Source organism: Phascolarctos cinereus, unplaced genomic scaffold (genome assembly GCF_003287225.1).
Source record: "Phascolarctos cinereus isolate Bilbo 61053 unplaced genomic scaffold, phaCin_HiC Scaffold_4;HRSCAF=312, whole genome shotgun sequence".
Classification (NCBI taxonomy): Eukaryota; Metazoa; Chordata; class Mammalia; order Diprotodontia; family Phascolarctidae; genus Phascolarctos; species Phascolarctos cinereus.
Window position 1 is genome coordinate 318,508,965 of NW_027555847.1, and position 27,924 is coordinate 318,536,888.

The 27,924-nt window shown below is 39.4% G+C and overlaps 1 protein-coding gene across 1 annotated transcript; it reads left to right on the forward strand.

Annotated features, from left to right (window-relative positions):
* The first annotated feature begins 5,397 nt into the window (after positions 1 to 5,397).
* F2R (coagulation factor II thrombin receptor) lies at positions 5,398 to 26,243 on the forward strand. Its single transcript, XM_020998438.2, has 2 exons — positions 5,398 to 6,319; positions 22,452 to 26,243. The coding sequence occupies exons 1-2, from the start codon at positions 6,232 to 6,234 to the stop codon at positions 23,642 to 23,644; spliced, it is 1,281 nt and encodes a 426-aa protein (XP_020854097.1). The 5' UTR covers positions 5,398 to 6,231; the 3' UTR covers positions 23,645 to 26,243.
* Positions 26,244 to 27,924: the final 1,681 nt, after the last annotated feature.

Genomic DNA, 27,924 nt, shown 5'->3' on the forward strand with positions numbered 1-27,924 from the left:
TGTTCCATGTAAGCTTTTTAATATTTTTTGTTTGAAGAAAATACATCCTCTTCTTGGCAGAGATTTAGCAATTATATCCAACAGGTTACCTTTCTACCACTACTCAAGAACCAACCAGCTTTAAAGAGGAAAGCAGGAGGAAGAGAAGAGAAAGGGAAAAAGGAAGAAGGACGCATTGGGAAGAGGACTGGCTTTGAGGTCAGAGGATCACAGTTCAGATCCCTATGACATGTATTATGTGTGATCTAGAGCAGCAAGTCACTTAGCCTCCCTGGGACTCAGTTTTGCTCATCTGTAAAATGAGGGGGGACTCACTATTCAACTAAAATCACTGGGAAAATTGGAAAGCAATTTGGCAGAAAATAGACTTAGTCCAATATCTCACACCATGTACTGATAAACCTAAATGGATTCATAACTTGCATACAAAAGGTCAAATCACAAACAAGTTAGAAGATGGAAGGAAATCCTTTCACAATTATGAATAGGGTAAGAGTTCCCAACCAAACAAGGAATAGAGAGGATCACAGAAGTTAAAATAGCAGTGTTAATTACATAAAATGTAAAAAGGTTTGCACAAATAAAATCAATGCAGGTAAAATGTAGCATAGCCGGGTTACTCAGGTTCCTGCCTAGATGACAGGGAAATTCTAGCACTTTCGGTGGAATTGGGGACACTAGGAGTTTGAGGAGGGATCTTGCTGAGTTCAGTTTGGACATGTTGAATTTGAGGTGCTGAAGAGACATCTAGGTGGAAGTGTCCAAAGAGGTAGAAGAAAAACACTTCCTAACAATGAGAACTGCTGTTCATCAATGACATCAAGGAGGGATGTCTTGCCTCAAGCCTGAATTGGATTTAAATGAGGCAGGGTTGCACAAAGTCATCAGTCTCTCTCTCTTCCAGAATCACTGAAGTCCAGTGGCAAGACAAAGGTCAAGATGACTGATGATGGCCCAGGATGCAGCGAATGACCTTGGTATCCTCAATGTCTGACCAAGCTCTAAGTGTTCCACAGCACCAGTTTCAGCTGCCTTCATGGCCTTGGAATAAATTGTTCAACAATGAGAACTGTGCAAAAGTGGAATGGCCTGCCTCGGAGAAAATACATTTCCCTTCACTGACAGTCTTGAAGCAAATCTTGGATGATGACTTGCCATGTATATTGCAGAGAAGATGCTTATTCAGGAATCGCTTGGACTAGGGAGCCTCCAAGATCCCTTCTACCTCTGAGGTTCTGTGACCCTTAGATTTCAAGTGGATTCAACAAAATGTGTTAAGCACCAAGAGTGATGGATTAGGCACAAAGATTTGAAATATAATAAGGGCTTGGCACATACCCAGATCACCCAAGATAGAGTCACCCATGAAAGAGATGCTAGGGGAAGGGAACGAGCATTTTAAGCACCTACTATTTGCCAGGCAGTATGCTAAGTGCTTTACAAATCTTATTTGATTCTTACAACAACTCTAGCAGTTCCCCATTTTACAGATGAAGAAACTGAGGCATAGAGAAATTAAGTAACTTGCTTAGGATCCTATTGCTAGAAAGTATCTGAGATCTGATTTGAACCTAGGTTTTCTTGACTCTAGACCCATCATTCTATTCACTGTGCCATCTATTAGGGTTCTTGCTTCTGGGAGACAGGAAAACTGGAGTATGTCTGGACATTTTGCATTGGCTTACCACATAGTTGGGATTAGGCTTTTTCCATGGGTTGTTAGCTGGAATTCTGTGTTTTTAAAGCCACCTGGATAACCACAGTCTACCCTCTTTCCTGCATTTACACCGAAGAGTTGAGGACTCTTTCATTCACAGATGATGACACACAGCAATAAGAAACGACTTGAGGGCCACCTTCCTTTCCCCTCAGGCCATATAGTCCCAAGAAATCGTTCTGGGGTCCTGGTCTGCTTACTTTGCCCTTTTCAGTTCTAGGTGCAGAGAAGGGAGTCTCTGACCTGGGAGTATGAGTAAAGGATAATTCAGAGTCCAGAAATCCAGGCTGGGTGTTGTAGCCAGGCTCTCAGAGAAGTCTGAAGAAGTAAGAATCTAAGATGCCAACCCAGCAGGCTTTGGACTTGAATTTTGTGGGATTAATGCTATATGGGAATTGAGTTAAACCGTGCAAAGACCAAGGTGGTGTAGAGTGGAATTGTGATCCCAAGGGGTTGGGGGGAAATGTTTATATATTTGTTCTTGCTATACTTTTGAGTAAATCTTTTATAAATTCTAATCTGAAGTTAAGTGATTAAATGGAACTGGGTGCTAGTAACTGGAACCTGTAAAAAGAGAACACAACCAATATGGGCTCTGGTGATGGAAAGAAAAGAGAGACCCTCTCAGCTCCATCAGGGTACTAGACAGCAGAATCAGGGTTGTCAAATGTAACAAATCTGGCCTTCAGACTAGGGTTGGAGAAATTCTGTTACACGAAGATGAAGAGCATTATAGTTCCTGCCTCCAACAAACTTTATAATCTAGTAAGTGTACGAGCTAAGGGCACAATTAGAACACAAATAAGAAAACTATTAAGTATATCATGTTGGTGAAGTGTGGGGAGTTTAGCACCTTGAAGGATGAGCACCTGACCTGGAAAGACAGGATGTCAGCAAACAGATGGTAGGAAAACCTGTGAGTAGGAATTCAAGGTCATGGAAGAACATGAGATCTAGAAATAGCCAGTGGTCCAGTTCTGGCTAGAGCTGTTGTTGTTTGTCCTTTGTTCTGGAAGAGGACCATGACATCAAGGCATAGAGTATGTGGAGAAGGAGACAGTCAAACAAGACTGGGGAGGTGGGTTGCAGTAAAATCTGGGAGTGCCTTGAGTTCCAGGCTTAGCAGTTTGTATCTTACCTAGTAAACAACTGGGTAGCCAAGGAAGACTTTGGAGTGAAGGAGTGACATAATCAGGCTTGTGCTGTAAAGCCTTTCTTTGTCAGCAGTTTAAAGGCCAGCTCACAGAGAGAGAAATTCAATGTAGGGAGATCAGAGTCAGGGGGACTGGAGAGGAAATTATTTCTATAGTTCAGGTAATGGGAGCTTGAGCTGATGTGGCAATGAAAGGAAAAGAGAGAGAATAAATGGAAGAAGTGTTTTTGAGGTATAATTCACAGGACTTTCCCTTTGGCAGTAAGGTGTGTGGAAGCAAAAAAAAAAAATGACTAAGTTGTCCAGCCTGAGTAACTGGGGAAATGCTGGTGTTGGCAATAGGAACTGGGCTAGTAGGAGGTAGGGAAATTTAGGGACATGTGGAGTCTGAAGGGTTAAAGAGGCATCTATGTGGAAGTGTCCAATACCTTACTGGAGATAAAGAACTAGCATTCAGCTTTAGATCAGGGCTAAAGACACAAATTTCAGTGTCATCTGCATGGAAAAGATCATTGAAGTCATTGAATTGTCAGGGAAGAGTGTTGAGAGAGAAGAAATGGAAGCCAATGACAAAGTCTTGGGACTTTAGCAAAGTGCAAAAGGCATAACTGAAGGCACCTAAGAGAGCTCTCTGGAAAGAAACTAGGAGAGAGTAATTCCATAAAAGCTAAGGAGGAGAAAAAAAATCAAGAAGGAGGTAGTCAACCTTGCCAAGAAAGATGCATACTGAAGAGAAAAAAATACCACTGAATTTTGCAATTAGAATGTCATTTGGGACCTTAGAAAGAATTGTTTCAGTTGAGCGATGGGCAGAAGCCAGTCTCCCAGGATAAGTGTTTAGAAGGGAGGCAGCAAGTTGACCACTTTTAGAAGTGGAAGGAGACCAAGAGGATGACAATGTGAAGGAATAGCAAGGACAAGGACAGGACCCTACTCACCCCTCTACCACTGTGCCAGAATAGGGGTTCTCAGAGCATGTTTACAAAGCAAGGGATAGGGACTGGTGGAGAAGAAGGGATTGAGGCATGAAAAGAAAAAACTTTGCAGAATAAACAATAGCTATATTTGAAGGGCTATTTTTTTCCAAAGGCATTTAGATCAGGGTGGGTAACCTGCTGAAGTTTGGATTCAGTCAGGGCAGAACTTGAGGACCTTAGAAGGCCACAGGTCCCCACCCCTGGTTTAGATACAAATACTTGGTGGCCCCGGGGGCAAACACTAGAAGCAATAGGCAGAAATTGCGGTGGGTCACGATTTAGGTTCCAATGTTAGGAAAATTCTAACAATTAGAGCTACTCAAAAAACGAGATACTAACAATTAGCAGCCTTAGGAAGATTATCATGGGGAAAGCACTTTGTGGACCTTAGAGTGCTACATGTGAGTCATTTTAAATTTAATTTCCATCAGAGAATAGAGAAAATAATGAATCACTTGGGTCTTCATAATCTGAAGTAAATTAATAAAAACATCTTAATATCAGTGAAAAAGATGATGGGTAAATTAATGTCAGGAAACATTAATTAATCGCCTACTATGACGAGTCCAACACGACTGAAAAATGACTGAACTCAACCACAAAATGTGCCATATGAACTTTCCAGTCTTCTTATACTTTCTGCTCCACTTCCCCAACTTGCTGTGTGGCCTTTTCTGTTCCTCAATCTCCAGCTCCAGACATATTCCCTGGCTGAACCTCGTGCCTGGAATTCTCTTCCTCTTCACCTCCAATGCTTTGCTCGCCTGGCTTCAAGCCTTAGCTAAAGAAAGCCTCACTTTCTTCTAAGGCTAGGCTTCTTCAAGAAGCCTTATAATCTCAGTGCCTTCCATCAGAGATTCTATCAGCTACACTTTCTATGGCTGGCGTGTAGGACTAGGTAATGATATTCCTGCAGGAGTACTAACCTTTGCATCAGAAAGGGGTTAAAAGGGTTAAAGTCCCACTCTTGCCACTTACTAGCTATGTAATTTAAGCAATTCACTCTAGGGTCTGACTTTTCTTATCTGTAAAATGAGCCAGTTGGACTAGAAGATCTGGAAGAGCCTTTCCGAATTTGACAGTCTGGGATCTCATGAAAGATAGAAAAAGGAAGAGAAGGAAAACCTGATGACCAGAGACTGTTTGATGGACAGTGTTTGGTTCTCTCTTGAAGTGAAAAGTAAGTAGTCTGCGTGTAAATAAGCAAGAAAATCCTTGGCACTTGATTTACCCAACTGCATGAAACGGGCAACCTGTTTCCTATTAAGCAAAAGGGGCAATTCTGCTACCTCTGCTTCAACCATTACAAAGGGCTCCTTTTAATCAAAACCTCTTTCTCTAAAGTGCACTGTTTTTCTGCCTCACCTTCTTGGTTTAAAAAAAAAACACAAAAACTTTACGAACTGAGCCCTGCTTCCCTCGCCCCCACAATTTGTCACGAAGAGTCATGGGCGGAGGTCATGGACCTAGTGTCCAGAAGTACATTTTAAAAATGTGAATGTTTTGCTTCTTTGCCTTACCAACCAGAGCCCCAGGGTCACATAGTACATAGAGGCTGAGTCCCTGAAAACAAAGTGGCCAGGCGATGATTCCAAGCCGGGGGCGGGACAGAAAGGTCCTGTTGATTTTTCCCTTACTTGACTGCAGCTGGCTCAGTCCTGGCGTCAGGGGCAGGGGGCCTCCCGGGGGCAGGAAGGAGGAGGGTAGATAGGAGACCTGACCCCTCCGGCAGCGGGGCTCTGACAAGCAGCAGCAGCAGCAGCAGCAGCAAGCGGGGAGCGGGAAAGGGGACCAGAGAAGGGCCCCAGACTGTGGGGCCAGCAAGACACTAGACGCGCCTCCTTCTTTCCTCTCGAAGCAAAGCCTGAAGAAACAGCCCAGGGGGAGCCAGTGGGCAGTGAAGTAAGGAAATGAAAATAGCGGAGGAGTCTGCAACTGCCTGGGGTCTCCAGGGACTGTGAAAGCCAGCAGGCCCCCTGCATGGTCCCCCCACCTCCAATCCGCTCAACCCCACTGAGACCAGAGAGCAAGGCTACTCATTCACCCTTTCTCCAGGGCCCGCCCAAGCTGCGTGGGGGGGGGAAGGGGGTGAGTCCTTGGGACAGACCCTCGAGTCTGATCGACAGACTAACATCCTGCCAGAGGGGCTAAGAAAGCGGGAGTGGACACAAAGCAGGCCCGAGAGCTTTGCTAGGCTGAGAAGTCCCCTGGGCTCCCTGCCCTCTCCCAACCTTCCTTCTGTGACTGACCCAGAGTGGACCAACAGTTCCGCCTCCTCTCCTTTCTGGGCTGCCAGGAAAGAAAGAGGGTCGCACCACCGGCGGACAAAGCGGCAGCAGCAGCGAGGGAGAGCTGGGAAGGAGAGGGGCGTCCCGCTGTGGACAATGGGGCTGCGCCTCCTCCTGCTCGCCTGCTTGGGATTCAGCTTGTTTGGCTGCCTGCTGTGCACGCGGACCCCAGCACATCCTCTAGGTAAGAGCCCCCAATCTGGCCCTCCCTCCTGCATCCTGGACTTCTGTGGGGATGAAGGGGCGGTCAAAGGGGTAGGAGGAACCCAGGGAGGGCGGCCGTTTGGGCAGTTCACACCTGGGTTTTAATAAATGGTCTAAACTGGAGTGGCGCCGTGCCTGCTGAATCCCCCTCTGTACCCCGCCCTGCACCCAAAAAGTATCGGAGAGATCTGCTCTGAGATTTGGTGAGCTTGCCCTGCGAATCATGCCCTGGGGCAATGAATAAGCAGGTGCCCTTTGTATTCTGAGGAGAAGCAGATGGTACTGGAGCTGATGTGGGTACTGGAGCTGATGTGGGATTTGGAGGACAGCTCACGGTTTCCTGGGGTGGGTTAAGATGGCAACTCTCACAGTACATTGTCTTGACACTTCCCCGTTAGTCCCACACCACACATAAGGAAACGGTCTCAAACTGCTTTACAATTCTGACATCTAGCCTTTAAGGGTTTCCAAAGCTCTTTGAATACATTTTCTTAGAGCTTCACCACAATGATATGAAATCGTTATTTCTATTTAGAGCTTCACAACAATGCTATGAAATAGTTATTTCTATTTCTGTTTTACAAATAAGGAAACTGAGGCTCAGAGTTAAATAATTTACCCCCGCTAAGTGTGACCTGGGTCGAATTTGAACCTAGGTCTTTCTGATTCCAAGTCCAACACTCCATCATCTAAGACAAGCTGTGTACCAAATGAGCGCTTTAGTCTGAATTAAGGTTCCTGGTTAGTTTTTATTGTTGTTGTTGTCGTCGTTTAACCCCTTCGCATTTTACAAATGAGGTAAAAGACAAAAAAAAACCCTTGTAACTTTCACACGATTAGGTAACAAATTTGTTCCCTGATCCATCAACAAGTTCGCACTGGACACTGTACTGTGTGTTAGGATATGTATATCAAGACAAAAATGAGAGACAATGCACCCAAAGAATGACAGGGACAGGGCCTGTTTCTATTCTGGTCCCTAGAAATGGCTTCCCTACAGGAGAAACATATTTATTCTACAAAATTGGTTTCTCTCATGCTCATTCTCCCATCAAAAATTTCAGAATATCTTCACCATTCTTAAGTCTCCCATAGGAAGGAATTGTTTTATTTCCTTCATTTGCATTACCTAAGAGAATAGTTTTCCCATCAGCAAATTGCTCTCAGGCAACTGGTTACTTTGCCAGGTGGGGCAGTGGGAGCCATTCTTGATCTTTTCAATTTTATAAATGTTCGGGGCGTTTTTAGATTTTAGATGCTGCCCATAGGAATGTAATTATATGATACTTGGGTTCATAATACAGTATATTGAAACTATGGGATAGAATTGCTATACTTTTTTTTTCATTCAGAGAGAAGGCTAACAGGATTAAAAAACAGTAAGAATGGGTGCACTCTGAAATTATGCACAATAGTGTAGATATACAGAAGTTAAAATGTAACAGAGGAAGTTTTCCCCCCAGGTGTTTTATATGGAGCTTGAAGAGAACTTCACAGTAATTTTAACTTTCAGGGGCCTAATACTTTCACACCTAAAACTCTAATGTAAAAAAAAATCATGAAATAACCACACTGTCATAAAACCTAGAATAAACAGATTTTGTGTTTAGTGAGCATATTAAAGGTTGTGTGTGCCAGCCATCTTCCTACTCTTGTAAGCTCCCTTTGCTACTGTACATTCTAAGAATCACACCACTACATACATCACTAAGAATCACTGTATGGCTGTAGACATAGTGAAGTATATACAAACAATTGAACAGAATTGGGTAAGAGATACCAAAAGGCAAGTGTCCTAACTTTTTTTACGAATTGGGAAAGATGTCAATCAATCCATGGGATAATTTTAGAATGATTTATTAAACAAACTATTTGCAAGCTCTAAGAAAGAAAACAGTGATTACTAGGAAGCAGTATCCATTCACTAAGACCAAGTTATCCTAAACCAATTTCGCCTTTCTGATAGGATTGCTAAACTATATGAACAGGACAGTACCATTTCACTGTATATTTTGATTTCAGCAAATCATTTGACACAGACCTTAATCCTATCCTTACGAGGAAGATGAGGAAATATAATAGTTGGTGAAGCAACCATGCTGAAGGAATGTTGATTAAAGAATATTAACTTGATAGCCTTCCAGTGGTCGATCACTAGGTTTTGTCCTAACTTACCACTTTAACCAGTTGACTTGGGTGAAAACATAGAAGGCATGCAAATGAATTTTGTCAATGGATAAAAAGTCGAAAGGGATAAAGTACTAATATTTTGAGTGATAGATTCAAGATTCAAAACATTTTTTGATAGGCTAGAAGTATGGACTGAAAAGAAAAAAATGAAGCTTGGAAGGAATACATGTAAAATCTGGCATTCAGCTTAAAAATCAAGTTCACAGTTACAGGATGGTGGACACCCAGCCAACATAAGTTCGAGTGGAAGGGGTGCAGAATTACTTTAATGAAAACTTAATATGAGCCAAAAGTGTGACCCAAAATGTTAATGCAACCTTTGATTGAAAAACATGGCACATCTACATACAAATAGTAGAATGAATTCTATTTGGATTAGAAGAGAGATTTATAGGGGTGGAGAGATGATAGCTGAATTAAAGTGTTAAGGTATAGAAAAGGGATTGGATACATTTTGCTAGATCCCAGAAGCTAGAACAAAAACCACTTCATATAATTTACCAAAAGGCAGTTTTTCACCCAATACAAAGTAACAATTAGGGTTTTAGTTTATCCCCCTGAGTATATCTCCTTAAGGGGAAATGTTGAATTGGAGGATGGATAACTTCAGTCAGTTATGTTGTTGGGGGAAGAAGGACAATTCATGAAATTGGGTGAAAAGCCGAGGTAGATGATATTGAGTTAAGTTGTTTTTCAGTCACGTCTACCTCTTTGTGACTCAATTTGGGGGTTTCTTAGCAAAGATACTGGAGCGGTTTGCCATTTCCTTCTCTAGTTCATTCTATACACAAGGAAACTGAGGCAAACAGGGTAAAGTGACTTGCCCAGAATCATACCGCTAGGAGGTATCTGAGGCCAGATTTGAATTCAGAAAGATGAGTCCTCCTGAGTATATAATAGGTATGTAATGCATATATAATATACATATTATAGTGTATATAATATACAATATTGTATAGATTATATCATAATTAAAGATTAATTCATCTAAAAGTCAACAAACATTTATTAAGTGCTCATTGTGTGTGAGGCAGTATGCTAAGTGCTGGGGAAACAAATAGAAGCAAAAAACAAAGTCCCTGTCTTCAGGGAGCTTACATTCTAATGCAGGAAGACAACACATTAAAAAAGCTGAAAAATGGAGAAGGGTAGCTAAAAAAATTACTGAACTCGTAGTAACTTTTTGTCAGTAGACATTTTCTCAAGCATCAGAGACTAATAGTACAACTTCTATTGAAAAAAAAAGTCTCCACACTCAAAAAGGTCGATATTTATTGATTGTCAAAGCTTTAGAAAAAAAAAATCAAGTAGTAGTCTACCCTCTGAAGAGTAGCTTCTTGAAAGGTGTTTCAGCTGGTCCTTGGACAACAGAAAGGGACCTGTGCTTAAAGCCTTTCCAGTTTGGTAGGACCTCCTAAGGTTTGTGTTCTATGGAACCCAGCATGAGGCAGTGGGATATGACCGTTTAGTGGAGGAACCTTGCCATATCTGAAATTCTTCCATTTGGTGTCAAGTTCCTTCCTGAACATTGTCTGACATTGTCTTGAGAAGACCACTTTTAAAATGTGAATTCAAGTTCCATTTATATTTTTTAAAATGTACTGCTCAGGCTATAGGAATTATAGCAATAACTTATAAATAGCATTTAAGAGTATATCTAATATAATTTATGACTACTATAATGCATGATTGTATAAAATATATTCTTATATCAGATTCTATGACAAATGAAAAATGGCCATCATAGATAAGAAGGTAAACTGTGTCTTGTAGAGAACAGAATGGAAGAATATGTTAATTGTAAAAAGAATATATACTTTGGATTTAGAAACTATTTAAAAATAGACTTAAAATTTAAAAATAAAATTTTTGAATAATCAAAATTTATTTTATTTCCTTTTCTACTACCATTAAAAAAATACAAAACCCTTAAAACAAATATGTATAGTCAGACAACACAAATTAATTGACCATATCCAAAAGTGTATGTCTCATTCTGTATCCTGAATCCATTATCTCTCTTTCAGGAGATAAGTAACATGATTCATTATTGGTCCACTGGAATCATAGTTGATCATTGCATGGACCAGAGTTTTCAAGGGTTCTCAGATGTTTGTTATTGTATGAATTCTCTTGGGAATTCTCTTACTTTTGCTCAATTCAATCACTATTAGTTTACGTAAGTCTTCTCAAGTTTCATTGGAATTGTCCCTTTCATAATTTCTTATGGCACAGTAGTATTCCACTATATTCATATACCATTATTTGTTCAACCATTCCCCAATTGATGGTTACCCTCTCTTGTTTTTGTTTTGTTTTGTTTTGGTTTGGTTCAGTTTTTTGCTGTTATAAAAAGTGTTACTATAAACATTTTTGTACATGTTGGTCATTTTCCTCTCTTTGACATCTTTGGGGTATAGGCCTAGTAAGGTATTACTAGGTCAAAGGGTAAATAGAGTTTAGTAACTTTTTAGACATAATTCCAAATTGCTTTCCAGAATGACTATACCTATTCACAGCTCCACCAACAGTGCATTAATGTGCCTGTTTTCCCACAGGCACTCCAGCATTTCTCACTTTCATTTTGTCAACTTTGCCAATCTGATGGGTGTGAAATATATGTATAGAGTTGCTTTAATTTGCATTTCCCTAATCAGCAGTGATTTGGAACTTTTTTTCCCCCATATAGCATTGATAGCTTGGGTTTCTTCCTTAGAAAACTCCCTGTTGCAAAACCTTTAATCTTGTAGCCTTTAACCTTAAAGGCTCTCTACTGATTATATTTATCACAAATGCAACCTCAGTTATTAAAGTTTAATAATTATGCATGTAAAAGATTAGGAACTAAATCATCTTGAAGGGGGGCAGAGCCAAGATGGCGGAGTGAAAGCAGTGACTTGCTTGAGCTCTCCTCCAAACCCCTCCAAATACTCATTAAAAATGGCTCTAAACAAATTCTGAAGCAGCAGAACCCACAAAAAGACAGAGTGAAACAAATTTCCAGCCCAAGACAACCTGGAAGATTGATCAGAAAGGTGTATCGCACCAGGCTGGGAGCGCAGCGCAGCGCGGTGTGGGCACACAGGGCGCAGCAGGCCTCAGAGGACTGAATTGTGGGCAGATGTGGAGGTTTCCAGACTCTTCAATCCACGAATGCCAAAGACAACTTAGAAGGTCAGTGGGAAAAATCTGTTTCTGTCAGTGCTGAGACAGGAAGGCGGGGTCTCAGCTCCATTCCCCAAAAGCATGGCCCTGGGGAGGGGCAGCTGCTTCCCGAGTTTCCGGCCCACAGACTGAGGGGGAATCCAGTGGCTGATCAGAGAGGGATGACAGGGATCTCTTTGCCAGTGCTGAGGCAGGAATCTCTTGCTTTGCCCGTGTGGATCTGGGTCACAGTTCTGGGCGGCGGTGCTGGGGTGAGGAGGACGCTGGCGTGGTGGAGCTTGTAGTGGCTGTGGAAGGAACCCTCCTCACAGTTACAGGACAGAAAGGAATACTTGTGGTTACAGGCCAGGAAAGGAGTAAACACCTCTCCCTTATCATACCACCTTGGAAGAACTGAAAATTTGCAGGTCCCTAGAAGTATCTCTGAAAACAGCTGTACCCTGAAGCTTGGGACAGTACATTCTCCACATTGGAAGCAGACTCTTACCTTAACAAAGAGTTTAAAACTCAAGTAATTGGCTGGGATCATAAGCAAGCAGCGCAAAAAGAGTCAGACTATAATCTTACTTTGGTGAAAAAGAAGATCAAAATATACAACCAGAAGAAGACAACAAAGTCAAAGCTCCTACATCCAAAGCCTCCAAGAAAAATATGAATCAGTCCCAGGCCTTGGAAGAGCTCAAAAGGGATTTTGAGAAGCAAGTAAGGGAAGTAGAGGAAAAACTGAGAGTGATGCAAGAAAATCATGAAAAACAAGTCAACAGCTTGCTAAAGGAGACCCAAAAAAATACTGAAGAAAATAACACCTTAAAAAATAGCCTAACCCAAATGGCAAAAGAGGTCCAAAAAGCCAATGAGGAGAAGAATGCCCTAAAAAGAAAAATTGGCCAAATGGAAAAGGAAGTCCAAAAGATTACTGAAGAAAATACTTCCTTAAAAATTAGAATAGAGCAATTGGAAGCTAGTGACTTTATGAGAAATCAAGACACTGTAAAACAAATCCAAAAGAATGAAAAATTAGAAAACAATGTGAAATATCTCATTGGAAAAACAACTGACCTGGAAAATAGATCCAGGAGAGAGAATTTAAAAATTATTGGACTATCTGAAAGCCATGATCAAAAAAAGAGCCTAGACATCATCTTTCAAGAAATTATCAAGGAAAACTGCCCTGATATTAGAACCAGAGGGCAAAATAGAAATTGAAAGAATCCACAGATCTCCTCCTGAAAGAGATCCCCAAAGGAAAACTCCTAGGAATATTGTAGCCAAATTCCAGAGTTCCCAGGTCAAGGAGAAAATATTACAAGCTGCCAGAAGGAAACAATTCAAGTACTGTGGAAACACAATCAGGATAACACAAGATTTAGCAGCTTCTACATTAAAGGACCGCAGGGCATGGAATATAATATTGGAGGGCAAAGGAGATAGGATTACAACCAAGAATCACCTACCCAGCAAAACTGAGTATAATCCTTCAGGGGAAAAAATGGTCATCATTCAGTGAAATAGAGGACTTTCAAGCATTCTGATGAAAAGACCAGAGCTGAATAGAAAATTTGACTTTCAAATACAGGACTCAAGTGGAACATGAAGAGGTAAACAAAAGAGAAATCATAAGAGACTTATTAAGATTGAACTGTTTACATTCCTGCATGGAAAGATGATATTTATAACTCATGAGACCTTTGTCAGTATTAGGTAGTTGAGGAAAAAAATTATATGTATGATATGATAGATAGATAGATAGAGGGCACAGGGTGAGTTGAAGATTAAGGGTCATATCTGGAGAATAAAATTAAGGGATAAGAGAGGATTATACTAAGAAGAAGAAAGGGAGAGGTAGAATGGGGTAAATTATCTCAAAAAAACAGAAAAGAAAAGTCTCTTACAGTGGAGGGGAAATGGGGGAAAGTGAGAGGGAATGAGTGAATCTTATTCTCATAGGATTTGGCTTAAGGAGGGAATAACATACACATTCACTTGGGTATGGAAATCTGTCTTACCCTACAGGAAAATAGGGGGAGAAGGGACAAGAGAGCAGGGGGATGATAGAGAGGAGGGCAGATTGGGAAAGAGGGTAATTAGAAGCAAATACTTCTGAGGAGGGACAGGGTCAAAAGAAAGAATAGAATAAATGGGAGGGCAGGATAGGATTAAGGGAAATAGAGTTAGTTTTTCACAACATGTCTGCTATGGACGTGTTTTACATAACTGCACATGTACAACCTATATTGAGTTGCTTGCCTTTTCAATGAGGGTGGGTGCGGAGGGAGGAAGAGAGAAAATTTGAAACCTAAAGTTTTAAAAACATATGTTTAAAAAAAATGTTTTCACATGCTACTGGGAAATAAGAAATACAAGAAATGGGATACAGAAGTCTATCCTGCCCTACAGGAAAATAGAAAGGGAAGGGGATAAGAGAAGGGGAGAGAGATAGAAGAGAGGACAGACTAGGGGAAGGGGTATTCAGAATGCATGCCATCTTGGGGGGGGGGGGGGAGATGGGGTGAAAATTTGGAATTCAAAAACTCGTGGGAGTGAATGTTGAAAACTAAAAATAAATAAATTTATATTTAAAAAATAATAAAATAAAAGAAACAAACAAACAAAAAGAACTAAATCATCTTATGTTATGACCAGAGGCTGGAAGAAGGCCCTGGGGAAAAGTTCACTGGAGTCAGAGGATTTAGGTTCATATCTTTCCTGTGCTGCTTGCTATGTGTTAACCTTGCACATGTCACTTAACCTTCCTAGATCTGAGTTTCCTCATCTGTAAAATGAGGAGGTTGGACTCTGAGGTCCCTTCCACCTCCAGAGCTGTGATCCTATAACTTGTTAGTACATACTGTTGTAATGAGGCAATATCATGCGTTCAGACTCAACATTTTGAGTCCCAACTTGAATACTTACAAGCTATTTTAACCATAGGCAAGTCATGTAATCATTCTGACCCTTAGTTTCCTCATCTGTAAAATGGGTATCCCTCCTTCACGGAACTTTTGTAATCTGTCCCTCTTAATATCTTTCCCTCCTCAACTGAACAACAACAGCAAAAACAAAAGTAAAAACAAAAATAAAACCCTCGTCTTAAATATACATAGTCCCACTTTGGCCATGACTGAAAATGTATATCTTTCTGTGCATTTTAAGTCGATCCCTACTCTAGAAGGAGGTAATATGTTTTATCTTTAGCCTTCTGAACTCCTGATTTATCATTGCATTGATCAGAGTTCTAAAGTCTTTCAAAGCTGGTTTTTCTCTATAATGTTCTGATTGTATCAATTTTTGATATAGTATCTAGATACCAGTATCTAGTTCTATTCACTTCACTATGCATCAGTCAATAGAGGTCTTCCCAGTTTCCTCTGAAACTGTCCATTTTGTCATTTCTTATGGCACAATAATAGTCAGTTACATTCATGTATCATAATTTGGTTAGCCATTTCCCCAATAGGAGGACATGCCCTTACTTTCCATTTTTGGCTACTACCAAAAGAGCTCCTATAAATATTTTTGTATAACTATATCCTTTCCCTCTTTCTTTGATCTCTTTGAGGAACAGATATAGCAATGGTATCCTCCTTTACTTCTTCACCTTTTTTCTTCCTCCTGAGCTGGGTGAAGGTTTTAACCACAGAAAAATGTGAAACAAAAATTAACCAGTTCTTCTTCTGTGGAAAGTAACTAGAAACTAAAGCTTCTGCTTGGATGTTTATCCCCAGAGAGTAATTCCAAAATAATAGAATCACATTCTATCAGAATTGAGAATGATGCATTGAGGGAAGCCAATTGAGTCATAAATTTAAAAATGGGACCTCGAAAGATCATCTAGCCTACCACCGTTTCTAGGCAAGATACTATCTAAATCAGAAAAAGTGTTGCCTGTGCCACTATTAAAAAAGAAACAACTCTAGAGAAACAGATTTCATAATCTCTAGCAGAAGGTATTAAGTAATACCTTCGTTCAATAGAAGTCTCTTGCCTTTCAGAGGTGCCTCAGCAAATGAGATTCTAGCCAGAATTTTGAGAACTTGTTTTAAAAGGGATCTAGAATTCTTCATCCTTAAGGAATAGATTGACAACAAAAGAGATGATGATAGAGAAAACTTTTAGCAACTCAATAGGCAATTTCTACTTGACCTTTAAAGTAACTTAGAACAGTCCTTTTATTAGGAATGTACAAAAAGAAGATACATGCCGGAACTTAACTTTTGGCCCAAAGGTCTTGGGCTGGTTTGTGAAACCTTGTATAAGCTTGCACAGACTTGCTCTCTCCTTGCTGTCACTAGATACTAAAAAAAAAGTCTACTAATCTTTATATTGAGCCCTTGGTTATAAGGAAAGGCAACACCTTAGGCAAGTATTTAATCAAGGGATTTTGAATTCTTCCTGGAAACTAGAAAATGGCTTAGTGTAATAACAAATTGTTTTAATGATATTGTGTTTCTATTGAAAATATTCCAACTTCAAGAAAACCTGGCCCAAGGAAGACTCCTTTAAGAATAAATTTTTGCAGAAGATATCCTTAAAAATAAAATTTTTTGTGCATGCTAATAATAAAGTAGTAAGTATAATAGAATATAGTAAATAGTAATATTAAATATAATAGTAATAGTAATAAAAATAGTAATAGTGACAAAATAGTAATAGTAAAAATAGCAATAGTAAATATAATAGAATGAAATTTTATGACAGCACCTTTCCTTTTCTGGATCTGGTGGTGGTTTACAGGAAGTTTAATTATGGTTATTTAGCAGTTTTGAAATTGTTTTGTTCTTAGACAGTTCAATTAGCGCATATGAGTATATAGTATGTGAGTATTGGTGTGTATGTGTGGTCCCACATGCACTTTCTATTCTCTGTCTTTCCAAAGCTATTAGTTTGGCCAGGCTCCCAGGCCTAAAGACAAATTGTATGTCTTGTGTCTTACACTCTAGTGTCCACCCAAGTCAGACATTTTTATTTTATTACATCATCATGGAATGCAAGCTTCAGCTTTCATTCACCCTCCTCTTTTAACTCACTCAGAGACTCATAATACCCCTGTGTAACCTCAGACCTTAGGCTGACAGAATGTGATGGTAGTCCTCATAAATTATAAACGTGGTCGGAGCAAAGAGAAAGCATATAAGGTACAAGACAAAAGGGAGAGAATGGCTTTTTTAGAGGCATGAAAGTTTACTTTAGTTTTGTTCCTAAGAAGTTGAAAGTTAACTTACAATTTTCTACTTTTCTGGGCATACTTAATAAATACTTAATAAATCAATGTGTAAAATCAAAACAAATCAGTAAATACTTTCTGACTTCCCCTGACAGTCAGATAAGCCTCTCAACATCCTGAAAAAGTATTCATTCAAGAGAAAAGAAATATTCAATATGAATGAATGAGTAGAAAAGCATTTATTAAGTGTTTACTTTGTGCCAGGCACTTTGCTAAGCACTGGGGATAAAAAAAATACAAAAAAAAAATGAAGATAGTGCCTGACCTCAAAGAGCTTACATTCTTTTTTAAAAATTTGATTTATTTATTTTTAGTTTTCAACATTCACTTCCATAAGCTTTTGAGTTTTAAATTTTCTCCCCCTCCTTCCCCTCCAAGATGGCATGCAATCTGATATAGGCTCTACATATACATTCATATTAAAAATATTTTCATATTAGCAATGTTGTAAAGAATTAGAACCAATGGGAGGAACCATGAGAAAGAAGAAACAAAACAAAACAAAAAAACAAAAAAGGAGAAAGCAAATAGTACACTTCCATCTGCATTCAGACTCCATAGTTCTTTCTCTAGATGTGGACAGCATTTTCCATTATGAGTCTCTTGGAGTTGAAAGAGCTTACATTCTGATGAGGAGAGGGGATAACACATCTAAGGGAGTAGTGGTCAAGGTTGTGGTTTAGAAAGTTACAGGGATAAAGAGTAGAGCCATAGGGGAGTAAATTGCTTCTTTCCAGGAGCAGTGACAGAGTTGATTTGATTGTGATTTCAGAGGTATAAAGGGGACAGAGAATACTCAAAGGGGCATGGTGGTTGTCAAGGAGATATCCAGGGAGTGTAGGATGTAGCTGGAGCTCAATCCTAGCTACAGTGGGTGCTTGGGGTAATCACCAGTCAGGAGAGTGGAACCCCATGGGTAGACTGCAGGGAATAAAAGGTTAAGTTCTACACAGTTAGGTCTTTGGTCTGGGCTGTATGGTGACTAAGGAATAGGCATCAGAGGCATGAAGTAAACATATAACTTCATAACACCTGATAATGTGCAAAAGGTTGAGTCAACAGTTTGCAAATAGGTAAAAGCAGAAAGATGGGCAACATCACATCTCTTACCTCATCCCCAATACATGCAACAAATCAGAGGGGCAGTTTTCTTTCCCCCGAGACAAACTCACCACAGACTAATCCCTCTCACTTCTGAGCTATCATTTAGACCTAAGGATAAAAGAAGTTGTCATTAATATGTTTCATATAATTATATTAACATAATTATATAACATAATATACTAATATAATTAAATTTAGTCTTCGACCTAGACATCCATAATTGCATATTGCCTGTCATATTGTCTCTATATACATGACTCCCAGATCTATATGACCAGCGCTGGTCTTTCTCCTGAGCTCCAACTGGATGTCAAATAAGCATCACAAGTTAAACATATCCAAAACAGAACTTATTGTCTCTCCTCCCCAACAATAGTTTATATTTCAAACTTCTCTATTTCTGTGGAGGACACCATCATCTTTCCAGCTATGTAGGTCACACCCTCAGAGTCATCCCATACCTCTCTCGTTCTTTCATCCCAGATCTCCAATGTTGGCAATTCTTGTCTATTCTACCTCGATGACATCTCTTATACCTATTTCCTCTCCGCTCCCATAGCCACCACTCAGGCCCTACCATCTCTTGACTGAGACAATATGCCCTGAATTGCCTTCCCTGCTTTAAGCCCTTCCCTGCTCCATCCACATTGTACATAGCTGCCAGAGTCCTAATGTACAGATCTGACCCTGTCACTGCCCCAAGCTCCACTGGCTTCCTCTTGTCTGTAGGATCAATGACAAACTCTTCTATTTGGCCTTTAAAACCCTTCAGGCTGCAGTCTAGCTTCCCAAACTTATTTCATATTTTTGCCCTTTGTTGAATGTACAGCCTAGCCAGAATGGTCTCCTGGCTCTCTCTCAAACACAGCACTGGATCTCCTGTCTCTGTATCTTTGAAAATTATAGAATATCCCCAAATCATGAGCCTGTTTGAAAGGAAAAAAAAACGCGGGCAGAATCACTTCTGGGGTATAGAAAAGGCTGCTTTTAGAGTACGAGTACTTCACCATCAGGATTTTTCCTCTATTGTTTCCATTTCTCACTCTGTACTTTTCTTTTGGCTTCCATGGACCGTCAGATTGTCAAAGACTGGCCTCCACAATGGCAGAACCACACAAGAGGATTTTGAAGGAACTCATCTGAATGATCTCAACATTAGAAGAAGTGTGGTCACTCCATGACCTCGCATGATAAAAAATCTTAGAATTATTTGTTTCGAATTGATGTTTTGCTATAGCATGAAGGAGTTTATTGTCAGTCATTTTTCAGTTATGTCTGACTTTTCATGATCTTATTTGGGTTTTCTTGGCAAAGATATGGAAGTGTTTTGCCATTTCCTCCTCCAATTCATTTTACCAATGAGGAAACTGAGGCAAACAGGGCTAAGTGACTTTCCCAGGGTCATATAGCTAGTAAGTATAAAAGACTGAATTTGAGCTCAGGTCTTCCTAAATCCAGACCTTGGCACTCTATCAACTGTGCCATGTAGCTGCCACTTATAGCATGAAGGAAATTTGGAGTAAAACATTTATTTGCCATCAGGTGGACCTGAAACACACTATTAATCTTAATTCCATCTCCTGCCTTGTGTTGGTTAGGCAAAATAAACCACTGAGGAATGGTAGTTATATAAAATGATTTAATACTATTTTAAGAACCTATTCTAATTTTCATAGTAATCCTGCAGTGTGGTATATTGGAATCAGAAAAGAATGGATCTTGGATCTCAGCATTTCCACTCAATAGGGGTATACAGTCGGGCATAGTAGCTATATGATCCCGGAAAATTTGCCTCCTCTCTCATATTCTCAGTCTCCCTGTGTATAAAGCAAAGGGGTTGCACTTAATCAAGAGTTCTGGGGTAAATGGAAAGGGTATGTTGATTAATTTCAAGGGGCGTCTGAACTTGGATGAGAAAAAAATTACATCTTCATTCTTACTAACTCTAACTGAAATGTATCATTTCCTTCGATTAGTAATATAGGCAACAATCTCTCAGGGTCCATGGTCTTTACCAGACCTCCAAAGGGGTCCATGACACAAAAAGATGGCATACATGACCTCTTAGGTCCCTGCCAGCTCTACCAGTCTGTGATCCTTCAGCCACCATAATAGCTGCGTGGACTGCTGGGAAAGGAGACTGGGAATATCTTTGAGGTGATCCTGGAGGAGACTGTGGTAGGCATATTATAGGTGCTGTGTCTTTTAACTTACCCCCTAGGGTTCACCTAGAGGGCCACCTCATATTCCATGCTAAGTAGACAATTGAAGCACAATAGGGGGAAAAGTATTTTGGAACAAATAATACAATATACTTAAATAATGGAAAGAATATTAGGCTGGCATTTGGGACTCTGACTTCATAACTGGATGTATAACTGTAGGGAGATATAGACTTTCTGTGTTGGTTTTGGTTTTTTCATCTCAGAAATTATGTCAGTCAGTCACTAAGCATTTATTAAGCTTCTTCTATGTGCCAGGTCCTATACTAAATGCTGTGTATACAACTAAAGGTAAGAGACAGTCCCTGCCCTCAAGAAGCTCATAGTCTAATGGAGGAAACAACATGCAGTGAACTTTGTACAAACCAAATGTACGCAGGATGAATTGGGGGTAATCAAGCGAGGGAAGACACAGATATCAAGAGAAATCAAGAAAGACTTCGTATAGAAGGTGAGATTTTAGTTGGGAAATGTAGGAGGGCAGAAGATACAGATGAGGAAGGAGATAATTCTACAAAGGGGGAAAGTGAGTAAAAATGGCCAGAATCAGGAGATGGAGTGTCTTGTGTGAGGAACAGCAAGGAGACCGGTTTTGATGGATTGAAGAGTGTGTTAAGCATATAAAGAAAAGTTAGAAATAAAGCTATAAAGAAAGTTAGAAAGGTAGGATGGGGCCAGTTGAATAAAGACCATGTCCTGTGCTTTAGGAAGATCGATCTGAGAGCTTAGTGGAGGGTGGACTGGAGTGACAGGAAGACCAACTAGCAGACTATTTAATAGTCCAGGTGGGAGGTAGTTAGGGCTAGACCAGAGCAGTGGCTATGCCAGACAGGAGAAGGGAGCATATGACATGAAGGTAGAAACAGGGAGAAGAGGTGATCAAGAGTAGGAATCAATGATGACACCTAGGTTTATCAGCCTTCGTGAACAAAAGGATGGGGATGCCTTCAAGCATCAGAAAGAGGACAGGGCTTGGGGAAGATCACGAGTTCAGTTTTAGACATGTTGAGTTTAAGAAGTCTATGGGGCATCCAGTTTGAGATATCCCGTAGCCAGTTGGAGATGTAAAATTGGAGGTCAGGACTAGATAAGTAGATCTGGGAATCTTCAGCATAGAAATGATCATTGAATCCATGAGAGTAATGAAACCAGTTCACCTATTTGACAAGGTAGTTTTGAGGACAGCAGAATCATAGAATGTTAATACTAGTGTGGATCTTGGAGTTAATTGCCAATCACCTAATTTTATAGATCAGAAACTAAGTCTGAGAAAAATTTTAATGAGATCATGTATGAAAACCTTGAAGGAAAGAGAAAACAGTTTTAAAGAGAGCTTTACACTGTAAGGTGGTATTACCATCTATGTCACTAGAGGTTAGATGGCCATTTAAAAGGAACAGGGTTCTCTGGACTGCCCCAGTTGTTCTCTTGTTCTTTATATTGTCTAGTCTACTTTCCCAGGCATTTGCAACACAGGACTCAGAAAGGACAAATTCTGCTGAATTCCTTCTTTTGCTGGGATAGTTGGAGTGTTTATTCACATCTGACTTGCAGGAAAAGGGAAATTTTGCTCACTCTTGTTTCATGTGGTATTTAGAACTAGTTAATTATCTGACCTATGCTTTTGATTCACATACTGTAACATCACATTTCCTTATCACACTGAAGTTTTGTTTGTTGTATTGTTATTCAGTTATTTCAGTTGTGTCTGACTCTTTGTGACCCCATTTGGGGTTTTATTGGCAGAGATTCTGTAGTGATTTGCTATTTCCTTCTCCAGCTCATTTTACAGATGAGGAAACTGAGGCAAACAGGGTTAAATGATTTTCCCAGGGTCACACAGCTAGTAAGTGTCTGAGACTGGATTTGAACTCAGGTAGATGAATCTTCCTGACTCCAGGTCTGGCACTCTATGTACTACATCACCTAGCTGCCATAGGATCATAATATTTAGCATTGGAAAGGGCCCAAACAACCATCCATTGCCCAAGATCACGTGGGTTGTGAGTAGCAGAGCAAAGATGTGAACCCATGTCCATGGATTCTAAATCCTGGACTCTTTGTATTATACCATATTACCTCCTAAATAACTAGGATTTATACTACAACCTTTCCTACTGAGCTATCAGAAACAAACAAAAGCAAATTTTTTCATACCTCCTCCTCTAATCTCTAATATTTTGTCTTTTCCTTCCCTTTTTTTTCAGACTCTGAGAAAAATAATGATACTCTGGGCCCAAGGACATTTCTATTCAGGAATACCCCTAATGAGTATGAATCATTTGCATCCTGGGAGGATGATCAAGAAACCATTCCTGAAAACACACCAGCCCCCATCAATAAGACAAGTCGTATTCAAAAGCCACAGCCCAAACATCTGTCTGAAGATGCTTCCAGATATCTGACCGGTCCCTGGCTGACACTCTTTGTTCCTTCAGTTTATACTGTAGTATTTGTAATAAGTCTGCCTTTAAATATCATCGCAATCATCGTGTTCCTTGTGAAAATGAAGGTCAAGAAACCAGCTGTAGTATACATGCTACATCTGGCTACTGCAGATGTTTTGTTTGTGAGCGTGCTGCCCTTTAAAATAGCGTACTACTTTTCTGGAAGTGACTGGGCTTTTGGGTCTGGAATGTGTCGCTTTGTTACTGCAGCTTTCTACTGTAACATGTATGCTTCAATAATGCTGATGACAGCCATAAGTGTGGACCGTTTCTTGGCTGTGGTCTATCCAATTGAGTCCCTCTCCTGGCGCACCCTGGGGCGTGCTTCATTCATTTGCCTGGCCATATGGAGTATTGCTATAGGTGGTATCATACCTCTTGTTATCAAAGAGCAAACTACAGAGATCCCTGGGCTAAATATAACCACCTGCCACGATGTCTTAAACCAAAAGCTACTTAAAGGGTATTTTGTTCATTACTTCCTGGCTTTCTCTTCAGTTTTCTTTTGCGTACCATTAGTCATTTCCACAGTCTGTTATGTGTCAATTATCCGGTGTCTTAGCTCTTCTTCCATTGCCAACCAGAGCAAAAAGACCCGGGCCTTACTCTTGTCTGCAGCTGTGTTCTGTATCTTCATCATTTGCTTTGGACCCACAAATGTCTTTCTGATCACCCATTACTCCTCACTTACTTATAGCAGCACAACTGAGAAAATCTACTTTTTCTACCTTCTCTGCGTGTGCATCAGCAGCATAAGTTGTTGCATTGATCCCTTGATTTATTATTATGCTTCTTCTGATTGCCAGAGATATCTCCGAAGTCTCTTATGCTGCAGAGACAGTTCTGATCCAGGCAGTTTCAACAGCAGCGGCCAATTGATGCCTAGAGCTAGTAAAATGGATACTTGCTCCACTAACATGAGTAACAGCATATACAAAAAGTTGTTAACTTAGCAGGTGATTAGGTTTTGAAGTTGTATTAAAAAATAATCAGCTAGCAGATTTGAGATTCTATTTAGCACCTGTCAAAATGTATTAATCTCACTAGCTAAAAGTGCAGAGGACTTATGATACATCCTTCTTAACCACAGACATTGAGCATGGATGTTTGATAAAAGTGTTTCACTACAAGATAACATAGGCATTAATGACAGTGTTACTGAAGAAGTGCATTTGTGAGCGTTATTATAAAGTTGAATGTTATAAAGAGACTATCTCTTTGACATACTCACAGTGCACTATATGATAGGTACTTTGAAAACCATTTTCTCTTTTTTTTTCTTGATTTGGACTAAATGACATCCACGGTCCCTTCCAGCTCTAAAATTCTGTGACCATATTATACAACAATAACCTCTGTGACTGAAAATTCTATATAAGTGTTTTTTATGAGGTTTTTTTTTGGATAATGTAGTCTTGATTAACTCACAGTAGCTGACTGACAATGCAGCCATCTCTTTAATTACAACTTTAGAGAGATGGCATAGACTTGTGAAGTTTTCATGGGAAAACATAATCTGTGAGAATCTTTTTGATTAAAGCTTTCAAACAGTGGTAGGCAACATTTGAATTATTATGGGACTAATAGATATTTATAATAATAGAACCTGAACCTTAAATTTTTAAGAGAAAACTAAAATGTGAAGTCCTAACATTGCTGAAATGATGAAAAAACTACCTTTTTAGCAGTCCTACTCTAAAGATTCTTTTTGGTCATCAACAAATCAAACACTATGTTTGAAAGCAAGTATCTCAGCGGAATAAAGAAGTCACCAACAGACCCAGGATGAAAGCATGTGTGGTGTTCGTGGGGCAGTAGAGAAGTACGGCACAATTATGTATTTAAAATTGTAAATTTGCACTTAGAGGTAGGCTGTTATGGTAGATAGAGTAGCAAGTCCAGAGATCAAGTCCTGCCTTTGACATATTCTAAGTGAATGACTTTGGAGTAAGTTATTTAACTTTTCAGTTCCCCGGGCAACTCTCCAAGATTATAAGTGGTAGGCATAGATTCCATATTACCCATCTAGGCCAAAAAGTGAAACATTGCACTGGGTTTATGAGGAGTGATTAAGTATCTATGAGAGTGGTCCTTATCACCGTGAATCAGTACTGTAATAGAAAACTGGAAGTAGGGAACAAGGTTTCTGAGGTTTGTCAGATGTGGAAGATCAAGAGCCCTCTTGGTGTAAGATGCCAGCTACAGCGGCCATTATCACCGAAACAACAGGCAGAGCTCTTGCTACTCTGTAATCCATCTCGTTTATTAGGACCAGATGTGTAAACAAGGATACAGGGTACCAGAAGACTTGTTTCTGAATGATGCATCTACATTTGCAGGTCATATGCCCTAGGAGCATGAAAAGGACAGCTTCTTGATGGCGTTTAATCACACGAGTTTCATGTTTCTACAAAAGCATTCATTATCACGTTTAGAAATGTATTTAGCAGGATGTGACTCACACATGTTTTTGTAACCATATGCAAAGGCAGCCGTGTAAAGAGGTTTGACGACTCATGCTGTTTCTGATGATGTTAAGATGAAAAGAGAGGAAAACCACAGAGGTATGCTTTTGGAAATAGCTCCTTCAGCCTGCATTAATTTGAACACTATCTACTTGTGAATGTTTTGTTGGAGGAATCATCTTAAATAAGCTCCTTCTGAATTAGAAGTTGAGAACTTTGGAATGGTTACATAAGAAAAGTTGGTGGAATTTAACGTCTATAAAATTGGAGGACTTTTTTATTTTCCATTCATTTATTTTTGATATATTAATTCTGCATACAGTGCTTTCTTTTCTACATATATCTTTATGGTACTTATGAACCCCCACTTTTAATAGTACATATGTGGTTTTTCTTTTTTTTTTAATTACCTGGATAAACCTAAACATATAGTGATCTTTAAAGGATTTCATAAAAAAAAACCCTTTTCTTTAAAAAAAAATTACTATAGTCTAATTGTAAAGTACAGAAGATTCATTTGTTTAGACCTTACTAATTTGGAAACGAAGCTGGCTTATCTTTGTATTGTCTGTGGGGGAAAAAAGGGACCTAATAATCAAATCAACTCAAAAGACTAGCAGGGAAGTTTTGACCTCTTTAAAAGAACAAACTCCGTCAAACGCTTTACAAGTAATCATTTATATACCAATAAAGGAATTACAATAGAAGCAGAGACTAGCTACTGAAGGAGTTGCATTGATATGTTCAGAACAAATCTTTCTGATAAACTCATTTAAGCAGGAATGAGGCTAAGGATCACCTCATAACATTATAGGCCTACATTTTAAAGTAGCAAAGCTATGTGTCTTTACAAATTTTTACAATATTATCTAGCTCCAAGTTAGAGTGACTTTATACTGTACTCTTCCAAATTAATGAGGTCTTACTGTGTGTATTATGACCTGTTCATTCTGTGTATAATATTAAGCTGACCTGGATTAACAGAAGTATCTGTGTGTTATCTGTGTTTGGAAAGTAATATGTCACTGTGTTCATTTTTATTGTTTGGAATTTCATTTAACCTACACTAATAAACTTGTAAAATGTGTTTGGAATCTGTTTGGAAGAGACGACAATCCAGCTAACTTTATAGTGAGATTTTTTTTTCCCCCTTCTCTTGAATTATCATTAGAAATGATATTAAAATGAACTGATACTAAGAATGTCTGAAAGCATGATAGAAACATGAGAGCTAAGAACCTGGCCTATTGAAAAGAAGAAGAAGGAGGAGGAGGAGGAGGGGGAAAAAAACAAAACAATGGGCCTAAAGCCAGAAGGGAACATGTTGAAACCCAACTTGGTATAAATCTTTATTTATTGCTTATGTACTGAGAGAGAGAAAAAAATGATTAACCTCTGCTCATCTTGAGTAGCTATGTATGTGAAATAAATAATTAGAGCCCTTAAAATAAACAACCATTTGAAATAAATGATTAAATAGAGCAAAGTTTAATGTTTCCCAATTTAGCATAAGTTGAAGCAGATAATGGAAGCTATTATTAATTGGTTATCAATAGGCACTTTCCTATAAGTTAGCCTTGGCTGGCTGAGCTATTTCATGGGAATTAAAAGTGCATTGTCCTGAACCCCTATTTCCTAAGAGCTGAGAGACAAGCTGCACTGATTTTTTTTAATTACATGCCACAACTTCCATGTTGTCCTGGACTTTCATCTTTCTTAGTATCCCTAGCACTTAATACAATTACTGGCACATATTGGACCTAAATAAGTGCCTATCGACTGACTGTTTTGTTACTGGAAGAGTGAGAATAACAGTAACATTCACATAATACTTTAAGGTTTACAAAGTGCTTTACAAATATCTCATTTTATCCTCCCAACAACCCTGGGAGGGAGGCGTTATTATTATCCCTATTTTACAGATAGGAAAACTGAGGCAAACAGAGGGTAAGTGACTTGTCCAGTGTCATATATCTAGTAAGCATTTGAGGAAGGATTTGAAAGCAGGTCTTTCTGATTCCAGATTCAACGCTCTATCCATTATGCCATGTAGTTGGCCTCATTTAAGAGGTATCTCGTAGAAGAGGTGTTTTGCTTCCCTTCCCCTTGAGAAAGCTTAATATTCTAAAATCCAACATTCTAAAAATCCAAATCTAAAATAAAAAATTCAAAACATAATGAGATTATTCTAGCCATCAGAGGGTAGCTAGGTGGCACAGTGGATAGAGTGCAGAGTCAGGAAGACTTCCTGAGTTCCAGTCCAGCCTCAGACATTTATTAGTTGTGTGACCCTGGGCAAGTCACTTCACCCTGTTTGCCTCAGTTTCCTCATCTGTAAAATGAGCTGAAGAAGGAAATGGCAAACCACTCCAGTATCTTTGCCAAGAAAACTCCAAATAGGGTCACAAAAAAATGAGATATGACTGACCAACAATAACATAGCCATTAGAAAAGAGCTATTTTCTTCAAAAAAGGATGTAGGGTTCCTCCAAACAGCAAAGCATTTGGGCATGTTAAAGTATTTCTTTAGAAAGTCTTGACTTGTGAAGACAAGATAAGATATATGGAAAGTGTTAATGGCCTTTGACTATTGAAGAGTAATGGGAAATGAAGATGTCATCTTTGAAATCACAGGTCAGTGAAAAATTTAGCTCTATTTATAGAAAAAAATCACACACTGTTGTAAGCATCTAACAATTGAATGCAGGAAGGTATATCTCTATCCACATGGCATGAAGTTTTAGCTCATAGCCATCAGAAAAAAGAAA

What these genes read in the sequence shown, in the direction of transcription:
- F2R (XM_020998438.2), top strand. Translation starts at nt 6,232, where the DNA reads ATGGGGCTGCGCCTCCTCCTGCTCGCCTGCTTGGGATTCAGCTTGTTT. An exon ending in GACCCCAGCACATCCTCTAG is followed by an intron (nt 6,320 to 22,451) that starts GTAAGAGCCCCC and finishes CTTTTTTTTCAG; the next exon opens with ACTCTGAGAAAAATAATGAT.